General features: G+C 41.0%; 1 protein-coding gene and 1 long non-coding RNA gene across 2 annotated transcripts in view; one reads left to right on the top strand and one right to left on the bottom strand.

Annotated features, from left to right (window-relative positions):
- LOC134803483 (uncharacterized) overlaps nucleotides 1–13,820 on the bottom strand; it is a 196,353-nt gene that overhangs the window by 161,553 nt on the left and 20,980 nt on the right. The window lies entirely within an intron of this gene.
- The window catches only part of LOC134803431 (heat shock 70 kDa protein cognate 5), a 32,295-nt gene that overhangs the window by 12,941 nt on the left and 5,534 nt on the right, over nucleotides 1–13,820 (top strand). Inside the window, exons 8-12 of the mRNA XM_063776250.1 lie at nucleotides 1,706–1,852; nucleotides 7,142–7,382; nucleotides 8,718–8,927; nucleotides 11,714–11,901; nucleotides 12,342–12,482. Coding sequence (XP_063632320.1) covers nucleotides 1,706–1,852; nucleotides 7,142–7,382; nucleotides 8,718–8,927; nucleotides 11,714–11,901; nucleotides 12,342–12,482 — 927 coding nt within the window. The remainder of the gene's footprint in view (nucleotides 1–1,705; nucleotides 1,853–7,141; nucleotides 7,383–8,717; nucleotides 8,928–11,713; nucleotides 11,902–12,341; nucleotides 12,483–13,820) is intronic.

Here is a 13,820-nt window from a genome sequence, read left to right as displayed (position 1 = left end):
GACCATTCAGCCACTTTATGGCTTCGTCGCTCAGGGTGATCAGGTCTTCGGGAGGACCGGCGACGTAGCGCGTTATGGTGTCCCACCACTGAGCAAAGGCCTCCCCCCTCGATCTATCCATCCCTATACAGTAGTTATTCTTTCTTACTAGTTCTCTAGTATAGTAATCGTCAATTACTGGCCACCTTATACTAAAAATGAATTTTATTCACCTATAAACAGAATTAATATTAGTATAAGGTGTCAATAACTGGCCATGCTTCAATAACTAGCCACCGTGTACTAAAATGAATTCTGTTTATAGGTGAATAGAATTCACTTTTAGTATAAGGTGGCCAGTTATTAACCAGTGGCCAGTAATTGACGAATTACCCTACTTGCTTTCTTAAAAAGTAGTACTTGAGCTCAAGGCTCTGAACCGGTTTTTTTTAAATCCCAAAATAGCCCAATATTCTTTATTATTTTATGGTCTTTACGTAGGACTGAATCATGTATTTAGGTAACAACTTCGTATTATTAGATCGTCCCATTAAAAATGAAATAATAAACCGAAAATGAACGTAATAATACCGGTATTTTTTGTATGAAGAATAAACCGGTTCCGAGCCTTGCTTGAGCTTCTGGGGGTTAGGTTATCGAAGCGCGTTCTAGTTTAGGTTATCATGGCGAGCCAAGTTAAAAAAACTGGGTTAAACCCATCTGGGTGGGCCCATCATATTATGCACTGTGTTTTAGGCTCTCAAACTGTCACCATACGTTTGATTGTTATGTAACCGTGCTATAACAAATACGGAACGAAACCATCCACTCAAATATTTATATTTGAGTGGATCAAAAGATATTCGTAACAGATAATTCATTTTAGCTATAGAGACGTTTAGACAGAAAATACTAACATGTGTAAAGCAAAATTTGACAGCTGATTTAAGGCCTGTGCACACCGACTGCGTGTGTGTGACTGCGCGTGCGCGAAAATGTTGGAGCCGCACACGCACACGTCACGCAAGCGGTGTGCCGTCTGTCATATGGATCTGTGGGCTCAGCACGGTTCCATTTTTATCGTCTATCACTATGCGCGTCCCTTTCGCACTTACATACTTGTTAGAACGTGACAGGCATGGTGACAAGGGATAAAAACGCGACCGTGCTACGCCGCCTGTACACCACACGCAGCCGGTGTGCACAGGCCTGTAGATGTGTCTGTACGGTGCTATAAGTTTTATCGTGATTGGATCGAATATTGCTTGGCGCCATCTACTTTAGCTGTCAAATTTGAAGACAAGCCACATTTCCCGAAACTCCAATCTAATTTGTACCTTAAATCGGATTACTAAGGTTGAGATTCTATTAGCGCGTAGGTATGTGGTCGATAAATCGTACCATCGGTCACATTGTTAACTGTACATTGGTGGACCTTACGCCTTTTGTAATAATGTCCACAGATGTACAGTTAGAAGTGTTGCTGTTTGTACTATGCCTGGAAAGGGTTAAGCATGGTATAATAATATACTCCGCCTGGTACTCTCTTCCGACCACGTGACTGACACAAGCCTACGTCATCATGCGACAGCGCTATATAATAATATGCGATAGCGCTATATAAAGTGGCAATGTTATTGTGACGTAGGCTCGTGTCATTCTGGGAAGAGAAGACCATGTTTTATTAGACTATGGGGTTAAGTACAAATATAACTTTTTCTTTCAGATGTCCCGCTCAAAGTTGGAATCTCTAGTTGGAGACCTGATCAAGCGAACGATCGCTCCATGCCAGAAGGCGCTCCAAGATGCTGAGGTCCAGCGCTCTGATATTGGAGAGGTGCTGCTCGTTGGCGGCATGACCAGAATGCCAAAGGTAAGGCTACTAAGGCCAAATAAGCCACCGAAATTGGTCTTCAAGCCTAAGACCCAGAGTCATTTTTGTAGTTTTCAATCAATCAATCAATCACTTTATTTGCAATAAAACATACTTAAATGCATGCGAATACAATTATATGGTGCACAATAAATTCAACAAAAAGTATAATAAAACAATCACAACAATAGTAATTACAGATTAATAGAATGTCAGAGCAAAGAGTATAATAATATATGTGTCAGAGTCAAAATTACACGTAAGTACAGCATCGATGTCAACTAAGTATTCTTATTACAAATCATACATTTTAATCTAAAGCATTTGCAAAATATTCTTTAATAGAATAATAAGGTTTACTTATAAAGTAGTCTTTTAATTTAATTTCAAATGTCCTTTGATCCTTACATGACTTTATATTAATGTCCAATTTATTGAATACTTTAATTGCGGTGTTGTGTAAACTTTTATCAAAATGTTGAAAATTACTTTTAGTGGTCAAAAATTCATTCTTAGTTCTCAAGTTTCTGGAGGTATTTTGTCTACTTAGTTGGAATCGGTCTTTGTTTTTGAAAACGTATATACAAATACAGTAAAGATAAAGAGATATCACAGTCAATATTTTGTGCTCTATAAACAAATCTCTATGAGTAGCAGGCACACGTTTACACCCTGCAAGATATCGCAGAGCTTTTTTCTGTTTAAGGAGCACTGCATTTATATTTACACTATTTCCCCAGACTTCAATACAATACTTCATCACACTCTCAAAATAAGCAAAGTATACTGTTCTCAGTGTCTCCTTGTCTGCTGTACTAGAAAGGGTTTTTAACGCATAGCAGGCACTACTAAGCTTGTTTGTGACTTGTTCTACTTGCTTGTGCCATCTTAAAAATGAATCCAGCTCTACGCCTAAGAATTTTATACAATCGGATTTGACGATAGGTATATTGCAGACAGGGTCAGGGCTATTGAAACCACGGCGAAAGGTCATATAGAAACTCTTGGTAGAATTAATTCTTAAGCCATTTGATAAAAACCAGGTACATAATTTAGACCAACAGTCTTGCATTTTTGAATTGAAATCCATTTCTGTATTAGCTTTTATTACAATACTGGTATCATCGGCATAGAGATACGGCGTTCCACCAGTTAGATATTGTGGTAAATCATTGATAAATATAATGAAAAGCAGTGGGCCCAGCACAGAACCTTGTGGAACGCCGTATCTTATGACCCTTTCTCTCGAATGAATTGCATCTTCAGTTCCTCCAATCTCAACATATTGAGATCTCTCGCTCAGATATGACTTTAGCAGATTCCAGGCAGTTCCACGTACGCCATAGTACTCCAATTTGCTGAGGAGTATTCCATGATCAACGCAATCGAAAGCCTTGGTTAGATCACAAAACACTCCCCCACAAAAGAGCCCCTCATTGAGACATAACATAACTTCAGTCACTAAGTCAATTACAGCAGTAGAGGTATTCTGGTTACTTCTGAATCCGTACTGATGTCGAGAAAAAAGGTCATTTTTAATAAAGTGCTTTTCCAACCTGGTGTACAAACACTTTTCAAAGATTTTTGATAGAATTGACAGTATTGATATGGGACGATAGTTATTTATGTCTAACGTGCATCCTTTTTTATGTACAGCAATAACTTTTGCACGCTTGAGGAGAAGCGGAAAGGTACCTTCCAGTATACAGTCATTAAAAATAATACAAAGTGGTATACAAAGTATATTAATATATTTTTTTATCATTTCTGTAGATAATTCGTCATGCCCACGAGAATGACTGTTTTTAAGACCCATTACTACACGTATAATCTCAGGTTCAATTATAGGATCGAGGAATATTGTATTGATATTTTTCTTCCCGAACATTTTTTTTAAGAAACTCTGAAAAGTTGTGGTGCTATTATCAATACAGCTTCTTCCTACTTCGACAAAAAAGTCATTAAAAGTGTTGGCTATGATATTTTGATCTTCGGTAAGAGTGCCATTTATTTTTAATTTTAACTTATTGTTTTTTCTAGATTTGACGTTCCTACCCGTGCTTTCATTAACTATTTTCCAAACTGCACGAGATTTATTTTTAGTTTTTGAAATGGTTCTACGTATATCGAGTTTTTTTGCTGTAACGAGTACGGTTCTAAAAGTTTTTTTGTAGTTATTAAAATATTGTTTGAGATTATCATCGACTGTATTTCTGGATAATAGGTAAAGTTTCCTTTTGTAGAGGCTGGATGTTCTAATCCCCTTGGTAAGCCATGTTTTGCTCTTATTTTTAAGTTTTACTGTCTTTATTGGAAAATGTTTGTCTATCAAGTCGGATAGCAAATTATAGAACATATTGAGTTTAGTATTACAGTCACTTTTGGGGAAAAACCCTGGCCAGTTTATTTTGATAAGATCCTCTTCAAATTCGTTACTTGCTTTTTTGCTAAAAATACGTTTATTCACGTATTTTGGGGGTTCTTTATGTTTATTATTTAGAATCGGAATCACTACGATTTGAGCGTCGTGGTCAGAAAAGGAACACGGTACAACCCTTACTTCAGTATAATCCTTAACATTAGTAATAAAGTTATCCAGACTAGTTGAGGTCGAGTCCGTGATGCGAGTAGATTCCGAGGAGATTTTGAATTTGGAACCTTCTTTCAATCCATTATAGTTTAAAATTCGATTTTAATTTGTTCTTTTTAAAGGAACTCAGGACTTAGGAGGCTAGATGCAGCCATAGACTAGGAATCCTGTAGACGGAGTTTAGAGCAAGTATTTCATGAAACCGATGCTGCCAAAAATACTGGGGTGCGGGGGACGAGGTGAGCGAGGTCCCGTGCCGTGATTGGTCCGTTCAAAGACACGGACGTCACACAAAGACTCACACGAAAATGGAGTAAAACTACCGTATATTGTGGCAGAGGGGGTAGAGCTACTATGCTCAGTCTGGAGGATTCCTAGTCTATGGATGCAGCTAACCCAGATAGAAATTGAATTAATTGGTATTAACCTTTTAACCGCCATATAATTTTTAATCGAGCGTGCTAGTGTCGCCGGTGGTACGAAGTTACACGAAGTTTTGTATTACATATTCATCAGACCGCGGCGAAATGAGCCCGATTCTCTGTCTTATATGTATATCAACCCGCAACCCGACTGCAATTTGTATTGGAACTGCACGCCAATTGCAAAGTCGGGTTGCAGTCCGTCTTAACCCTTTACCAGGCTGACATTTCAATAAAAACCGGGCAAGTACGAGTCGGACTCGCGCACGAAGGGTTCCGTACCATAATGCAAAAAACGGCAAATAAAAAAAGGTCACCCATGTACTGACTCCGCCCGACGTTGCTTAACTTCGGTCAAAAATCACGTTTGTTGTATGTTAGCCCCACTTAAATCTTTATTTTATTCTGTTTTTAGTATTTGTTGTTATAGCGGCAACAGAAATACATCATCTGTGAAAATTTCAACTGTCTAGCTATCACGGTTCGTGAGATACAGCCTGGTGACGGACGGACGGACAGACAGACAGACGGACGGACGGACGGACAGACGGACGGACGGACGGACGGACGGACGGACGGACAGCGGAGTCTTAGTAATAGGGTCCCGTTTTACCCTTTGGGTATGGAACCCTAAAAATGACAATCGAATGTCAGTCTTACTCATCGAAAATAGAACACATGTTTGAAGTGCCGTATGTGGGAAATACACCGTGTTTTTTTTTATTTCCGTTAATTTCAAGGGTGCATTCCTGAGCTTAAATCAAGTAACTTTCTCAAAGACACCGATGTTCTAATTAAGTCCATTTCGGAGATAATCCATAATTTATTTTTTTCCTATAAGGCCTCTACAAGCGTGTACACTTGCCTTAGGGCCGGCTTACATATTGATTAGTGTTTAGAATGAGTTCATACATTTGTTACTAAACTTAAGTACAATCTCGGTCGATTGATGTACGAAATGACATTGATATGTCACAGATTTCAATTGTTTGGTTGAGTTAAATGTAATGCCCGTGTTACAACAACGCTATATGCTACATTTAATTACTTTTTGAACAAAAAAAAAAAACAAAAAACAAAACAAAAAAAAATTTTTTTTTTTGAAAATTAACTATGCCATTTAGTTCTTATAAACGTACTTAACTATACCCCGAAGTTAACGGAATTCAATAAAAACACGGTGTATATAACCCTTAGCCTGGTAAAGGGTTTTTCCAATATCTGTCAATGCTAATCATTAATTAAAAAGTGAGACTTACCTTGCTCAGCATGGGATCTATTAGCTGTTTGTATTTTTTTCATAGCAGTAATTTTGATTGTGTGATATTGATATGCACCAAATGCACAAAGCCGATGGCAGCTCCATCTAGCTGTCTAGGCTGTCATTTAGACTGGTGCCAGAGCAACTTGGGATATATTCACCGGTTGCGCCCATGTTCTTCCGGATTATTCTCCCCAATACACTACAAAGTAGACTCTTACCTAATTTTTTAAGTCTCACTGCACACAATATAATATTTTGTGCCTGCTAAGTAGGATGGTGTAAGCTAGCGATGAAAATTACATGAAAGATACATGTATCTTTCAAAGGCCCCTGTATTTTTCAATAAAATACAGTATTTTTCCTTGCGGATCTTCGATTGAATCTTTCGCAAGTTTAATTTTTTTACGTGTAAAATACATTGTATTTTTCGCATTATTATATTATATTATCAATAGTGACTCGGAACGTATTGGCTCTCATACAAACAGGTGACTTTTCATTATAAAACAGGTATAATACGTGTATGATTGTATTTGTCAGACAAACGTCAGTTTTGTTTTTTTCGAAAGTTACATGTATTTTGTAGGAAAGATACAAAGTTTCGAAAGAAACAACATGAATCTTTCGCCATTTTCATCTCTAGTGTAAGCCCATTTGGTTGATTTGAAACCATGGTTTTTAGGGTTCCGTACCCAAAGGGTAATAACGGGACCCTATTACTAAGACTCCGCTGTCCGTCTGTCCGTCCGTCTTTCAGTCACCAGGCTGTATCTCACGAACAGTGATAGCTAGACAGTTGAAATTTTCACAGATGATGTATTTCTGTTGCCGCTATAACAACAAATACTAAAAACAAAATAAAATAAATATTAAGTGGGGCTCCCATACAGCAAACGTGATGTTTTTTCTCGTTTTTTTGCGTAATGGTACGGAACCCTTCGTGCGCGAGTCTGACTCGCACTTGGCCGGTTTTTTTATATTACAGTTTTAACAGGTGTTTTTTTAACTGTCAGGTCCAATCAACAGTCCAAGAGATCTTCGGTCGCGCGCCGTCCAAGGCCGTGAACCCCGACGAGGCCGTCGCCGTGGGCGCCGCCGTGCAGGGCGGAGTCCTCGCCGGAGACGTCACCGACATCCTGTTGTTGGATGTTACCCCGCTGTCGTTGGGCATTGAGACGCTGGGAGGAGTGTTCACCAAGCTTATCACTAGGAATACCACTATCCCTACTAAGAAGAGTCAAGTGTTCTCTACTGGTGAGTGTCTAGATACCTATCTAGGGCGGAGTCCTCGCCGGAGACGTCACCGACATCCTGTTGTTGGATGTCACCCCGCTGTCGCTCGGCATTGAGACGCTGGGAGGAGTGTTCACCAAGCTTATCACTAGGAATACCACTATCCCTACTAAGAACAGTCACGTGTTCTCTACTGGTGAGTGTCTAGATACCTATCTAGAGTGGCATCCTAGCACCGGCTAGGATGCCACTCTAGATAGGTAACATCACCGGATGTTATCTTACTGTCGGATGTTACCCCGCTGTCGCTCGGCATCGAGACGCTGGGAGGAGTGTTCACCAAGCTTATCAAGTTATCACTAGGAATACCACTATCCCTACTAAGAACAGTCAAGTGTTCTCTACTGGTGAGTGTCTAGATACCTCTAGGGTGGTGTCCTAGCCGGTGATGCCACCGACACCCTTCAACTGGGTGTTGCTTGGTATTGAGACGCTGGGAGGAGTGTTCACCAAGCTTATCACTAGGAATACCACTATCCCTACTAAGAACAGTCAAGTGTTCTCTACTGGTGAGTGTCTAGATACCTCTAGGGTGGTGTCCTAGCCGGTGATGCCACCGACACCCTTCAACTGGGTGTTGCTTGGTATTGAGACGCTGGGAGGAGTGTTCACTAAGCTTATCTCTAGGAATACCACTATCCCTACTAAGAAGAGTCAAGTGTTCTCTACCGGTGAGTCTCAAGATACCTATCTAGGGTGTGTCCTAGCCGGTGATGCCACCGACATCCTTCTACTGGATGTTATGGCGGTGTTGCTTGGTATTGAGATGCAGGAAGGAGTTCACGAAGCATATGACTAGGAATACCATCCTTTTATCTTAATAAGCAAATCAAATTTGCTACTATGGCATTTATATGAAACACCAGCATGTGACGTCACAATCAAATTATCTATTTATAGTGTTATAAGGGTTTTAAAATAGAAATTGTGTCTAAAAATAACTGCTGTCTACGTTTCTCTAACAATCTTCTGGTGTTTTATTTATTGCATGGTGTAAAATAATTTATTTTAACCTTTTGAACGCCAAAACGGCGCATCATTTGCCGTGCCACTGACGCCACGGGGGTAAAATTTAGTTTTGTGAATAAATAATGCCAACCTAAAAGTGGGGTGTTTTTCAGTAGATTTTCATCAAAAAACGATCGACAAATGCCGTCTTTGGCGTCGTTGTCACGATTTTGGGTTGACGTCAATTGCCGTCTGTGGCGTTCAAAAGGTTAAATACAGTCAAATACCCTATTTCCCCTTCTAGATATTATAAATTTAAATCCTAATACAATGTATCCGTTGTTACAGCGGCCGACGGCCAAACCCAAGTGGAGATCAAAGTCCACCAGGGCGAGCGCGAGATGGCGGCGGACAACAAGCTGCTGGGGCAGTTCTCGCTGGTGGGCATCCCGCCCGCGCCGCGCGGCGTGCCGCAGGTGGAGGTCACCTTCGACATCGACGCCAACGGCATCGTGCACGTCTCTGCCAGGGACAAGGGCACCGGCAAGGAGCAGCAGAGTGAGTGCACAATAGCCTTTATCTGTTAAACACTAGACATCCTTGTCCTAAACGCTCCGGTCTACGTCAAAACACAGGTCATAGTCTTAGCGTCAGCAACCGCTATACTACGCAGAGCGCAATGCTGTCGTGTAGTTAGTTATCGACATTTGATCCAAAGACTCGTCAACAACCAGAACTCCGAAACAAACTCAACAACGAAAACTAGACCGTCACACAATCCAGACATTAACGCTAGACCTAATATAGCGTACATTTTTATAGCAGACGACGCGTCAGGTGGCAACCAATGCAAGAGATTTGTTAAGGCAAAATGCTCCTCGGACAGAGGAGGTGAACTGAAAATACTTTCATATGCCATGCTAGATTCCAGATGGCCAAATGAAGTTGCGAAATCATGTACAGTCGAAGTAAAATATATGTTTACACTTATGCACCTTACTCCTTTTCAAATAAGGTGAAAAATGTAAACATATCTTTGGCATCGACTGTACAAAATTATAAATTAACAGTTGCACCAAGCAAACCAATGACTGCCCCATCTGGCTGTCCAGGTTGTCCAAGACTGGTGCTAGAGCAACTTGGGATATATTCACCGGTTGAGCTTGTGTTCTTCTGGATTATTCTCCCCAATACAAGCACTAAAACTTCATTTCAATCATGATTAAAGCATGTATAAAAGAATCAAAATAATACGTTGGAATCGTCATTAAAATTATAAAATTAAAAATCTATTTTCGTGTTTTGAGGAATAAATAAATAAAGTAGATATAATTCAAAGTATTATAACACTTCAATGTGTGTCTAATGAAAATCTAATCTTTCGCGATGTCGGGGTTGGTAGTAAAAGTTGCTCAGTATAATCCCAAAACCTCCCTGGCGACGGGAATGAACTTATTTTTTGGCCACCCTGTATAAACACGTTAGGTTAAGCTGACACAAGCAATATGCATTTATGTCGCAGCACAGAACACCGCCTCTAGAAACCTAATATTGGCCATTTTGTTCCCGACGCAAATCACCAAACTGTGAGGTGCGGGAGGGGTGCTCACGGCGTTGCGATTGGTCGTTTCAAACATGGCGCGCTGACACGTGTAAGCGTAGGGATGGGACATGTTCATTACAGGTAGTGGGTACTGCTACCAGTGATATCGAAATTTATTGTGGTAAAATTGTTACCAATTTAGTATACTTAGAGTAAACTTACTTAATAATTATATTGATTAATTTAATATTTCATTAAGTAATTTAACAATGTACCTGAAATTTTTACTTAACATATTAGGGCATTTCTGTTTAAAATACCCAGAACTTGAATTTTAAAGTTTAGAATTTTTATATTATTTCCACTCAGAATCGCAATCTCTTTCGATACGAGAAAAAAGTGTCTCCAAAATCTCATACAATTATTTTCTTTTGTCCGTTTTATTAAGGTCATAGAAGGTTGTATTGAAAACATATTCAAATGGACCAATAACATATGCCTATTACAAATCAACTCTGAGTTCTCTCGCACTTCTTTGAAGTTCATCATCAGGTCCATCTCGCGACATGAGACCTAACTGCTCACCTAGAGGATTCTAAATAACCCATACAACATATGTACATCACAAACCAACACCGAGTTCCCTCGCACTTCTTTGAAGCTCATCATCAGATCCATCTCGTGACATGAGACCTAACTGCTTACCTAGAGGATTCTAAATAACCCATACAACATTATGTATATCACAAACCAACACTGAGTTCCCTCGAACTTCTTTGAAGTTCATCATCAGGTCCATCTCGTGTCATGCGACCTAACTGCTTACCTAGAGGATTCTAAATAACCCATACAACATATGTATATCACAAAGCAACACCGAGTTCCCTCGCACTTCTTTGAAGTTCATCATCAGATCCATCTCGTGACATGCGGCCTAACTGCTCCGCTGGCCTAGAGCAGCGGTCGGTAACCTTTTTTTGCGTAGTTTTAGTAGCGTAGTTAACGATGAGTAAGTTGACGCGGGCCGCACTTTGTTAATATTTATGACTTTATCAGACATTGTCGTTTCTCATTATTACATAGACAGAGAGGCTCGCAGGCCGCAAGTGACAGTTTCACGAGCCGCATGCGGCCCGCGGGCCGCAGGTTGCCGACCGCCGGCCTAGAGGATTCTAAAAAAACTTACACAACATGTTACCTATATATTATATTGTCTAAAATGGTACAATACGGTATGACGAAGCACGAAATTTCCGCAACTGAAAAACCATCATCGTCACATCACTAGTCGAAAGGGAAAGGGATAGCGCATTGCATTTTCAAGTTGACGAAAAGGGACGGACATACTTCGCCTCTGCTTACTGACCAGTATAAAATGAACCCCGCGGACAAGAAACATTATTTAATGAAATAATGAATTTGACTTTCCTGTGGGATGTTATTCCATCTGTTTCGTAAGTAAATATCTTAGATGACTTGCCACACCATTTTACGCTGCAATATCGCATGATTTCCTAATGAATTCAATAGTTTACGATTTATTTTCTTAGACTCGTGCACACTGCTAACAGGTCGTAACCTTGGGCGCAACTGATCGGAGTGGCGCGCGAACAATCTTATATTTGACCTATACACCATACGGGCGGTGACCGCGAGTCGTCCTATAAGCTCGGTCTAGGGGTTGGTCTGTGTGTCGCAGTAAACCATAGTATAACTGTTAAACACTGAAATTGGCTAATTGCCATATTACAAGCTAACTCGCCACTTTGTTATATTTTAACAAATGTTATATTTTAAACAGTCGTAATCCAGTCATCGGGCGGTCTATCGAAGGACGAGATCGAAAACATGGTGAAGGCGGCCGAGCAGTTCGCCGCGGCCGACAAGGGGCGGCGCGAGCGCGTCGAGGTCGCCAACCAGGCCGAGGGCGTACTCCACGACACAGAGACCAAGATGGACGAGTACAAGAGCCAGCTGCCGCAAGACGAGGTGAGTACATTAACTACTAGAACATGGTGAAGGCGGCCGAGCAGTTCGCCGCGGCAGACAAGGGGCGGCGCGAGCGCGTCGAGGTCGCCAACCAGGCCGAGGGCGTACTCCACGACACAGAGACCAAGATGGACGAGTACAAGAGCCAGCTGCCGCAAGACGAGGTCAGTGGATATACAACACTTGTCTGACCATCGGTGGGTGGCATAAGGTCTTAAATTGTCTTGTGCCCACGGTGCGCATGCTCGACATTGACTACAACTACCATACATTGGTTAACCATTTATGCCAAGTGACATTATATCATGTCGGTATGGAGATGTATATCGTCGGCATAAGATATATATGTCGGCGGCCGATCGCAGATCATAATGTTCCTGTGTAATGTTATGACTGATACAAACGTGTTCACACTTGTAATAATGTTTGTATAATTTCAGTGCGACAAGCTCCGTGAAGAGATCGCGAAGCTGCGCGAGTTGCTCGCCAACAAGGACAGCGCCGACCCCGAGGCCATCCGCACCGCCACCAGCACCCTGCAGCAGGCCAGCCTCAAGCTCTTCGAGCAGGCCTACAAGAAGGTATGTGTCTACAGCACACACAACAAGGACAGAGCCATCCGCACTAGTGTTGGTTAGGACTCGAGTCCTTTAAGAGCGCTCTTACAAGAAAAGTCGAAATAATGCAAAATTGATGATACTAGTCGACGAAATTCAGGACTTTGCGCTCATTATTAGAAACAATGAGTACTTGTTCCAGTAAAAGCGTCTTCTTATCTTTATAAATATCGTTGTAAATATTAGAAAAAGGACTTATTAAATTAGTAATGATTTTTTTTCTGATGGTCGTTTCCGAAAAACCCCGTGAAGCACTGAATGGCGAGCTCTTATTTGGAAATGTTGAGAATTTTACTCTGCTAAACCTGGCTATTTTGTATTACTAATACCCTGTACTTTAGGCTTATCAAACTATATTTTTCCTACATACCTTTGAGAAAGAGAAAATCAAAGTAAAACGAACTCGATTTTCTCTCCGAATCAAGTGTCAATTCCTACGAAAATCTACTTAATATCGAAGTCATTTTCATACTCAAGCAATCTGCAACGTTTGCTTATACTGTTGGTATACATTAGTGTTTATGAAATTCTACTATAATTTTTTGGCAATTTTTTGAAAACTACTCTATATTACCGATGACGCGCGCTGCGCCAGCTCAGTGCCGCGGCAGAGCTTGTAGAGGCAGGACGTGTGTCGGTCGGCTCCGCACATTTTCAACGGCGACGACGAGGTTTTTTATCATTGTGTGCGGCGGGCGCCGTGTAAAACGCTATACTGTGTGCGTGTAAACCGCAACGAGAGACTTTGATCCTAGCACTGTTTTTATAGTATTATAATTTATAATGGTACAGTTTAATAAACTACCGGACAGGATTAAAAATATGTGAAACGACCTGACATTCTATATGTATTTATTTGACTCAAGATAGTACTCAGGGTCTGATGATGGAGCCGGAAGGTGGTCACCGGTACCAATCAACCATGCAACTAAACCACTTCGTGTTTAGGCTCGTTTTATTCATCTCAACAAGATCTTTGACACAAGATAGTACTCAGGGTCTGATGATGGAGCCGGAAGGTGGTCACCGGTACCAATCAACCATGCAACTAAACCACTTCGTGTTTGGGCTCGTTTGATTCGGCTCAACAAGATCTTTGGCACAAGATAATACTCAGGGTCTGATGATGGAGCCGGAAGGTGGTCACCGGTACCAATCAACCATGCAACTAAACCACTTCGTGTTTAGGCTCGTTTGATTCGTCTCAACAAGACCTTGGACACAAGATAGTACTCAGGATCTGATGATGGAGCTGGAAGGTGGCCACGGGTACCAGTCTACCATGTAACTGAACCACTTCGT

This window comes from Cydia splendana, chromosome 26 (genome assembly GCF_910591565.1).
Source record: "Cydia splendana chromosome 26, ilCydSple1.2, whole genome shotgun sequence".
Lineage (NCBI taxonomy): Eukaryota > Metazoa > Arthropoda > Insecta > Lepidoptera > Tortricidae > Cydia > Cydia splendana.
This window is presented reverse-complemented; position numbering and strand designations above follow the sequence as displayed.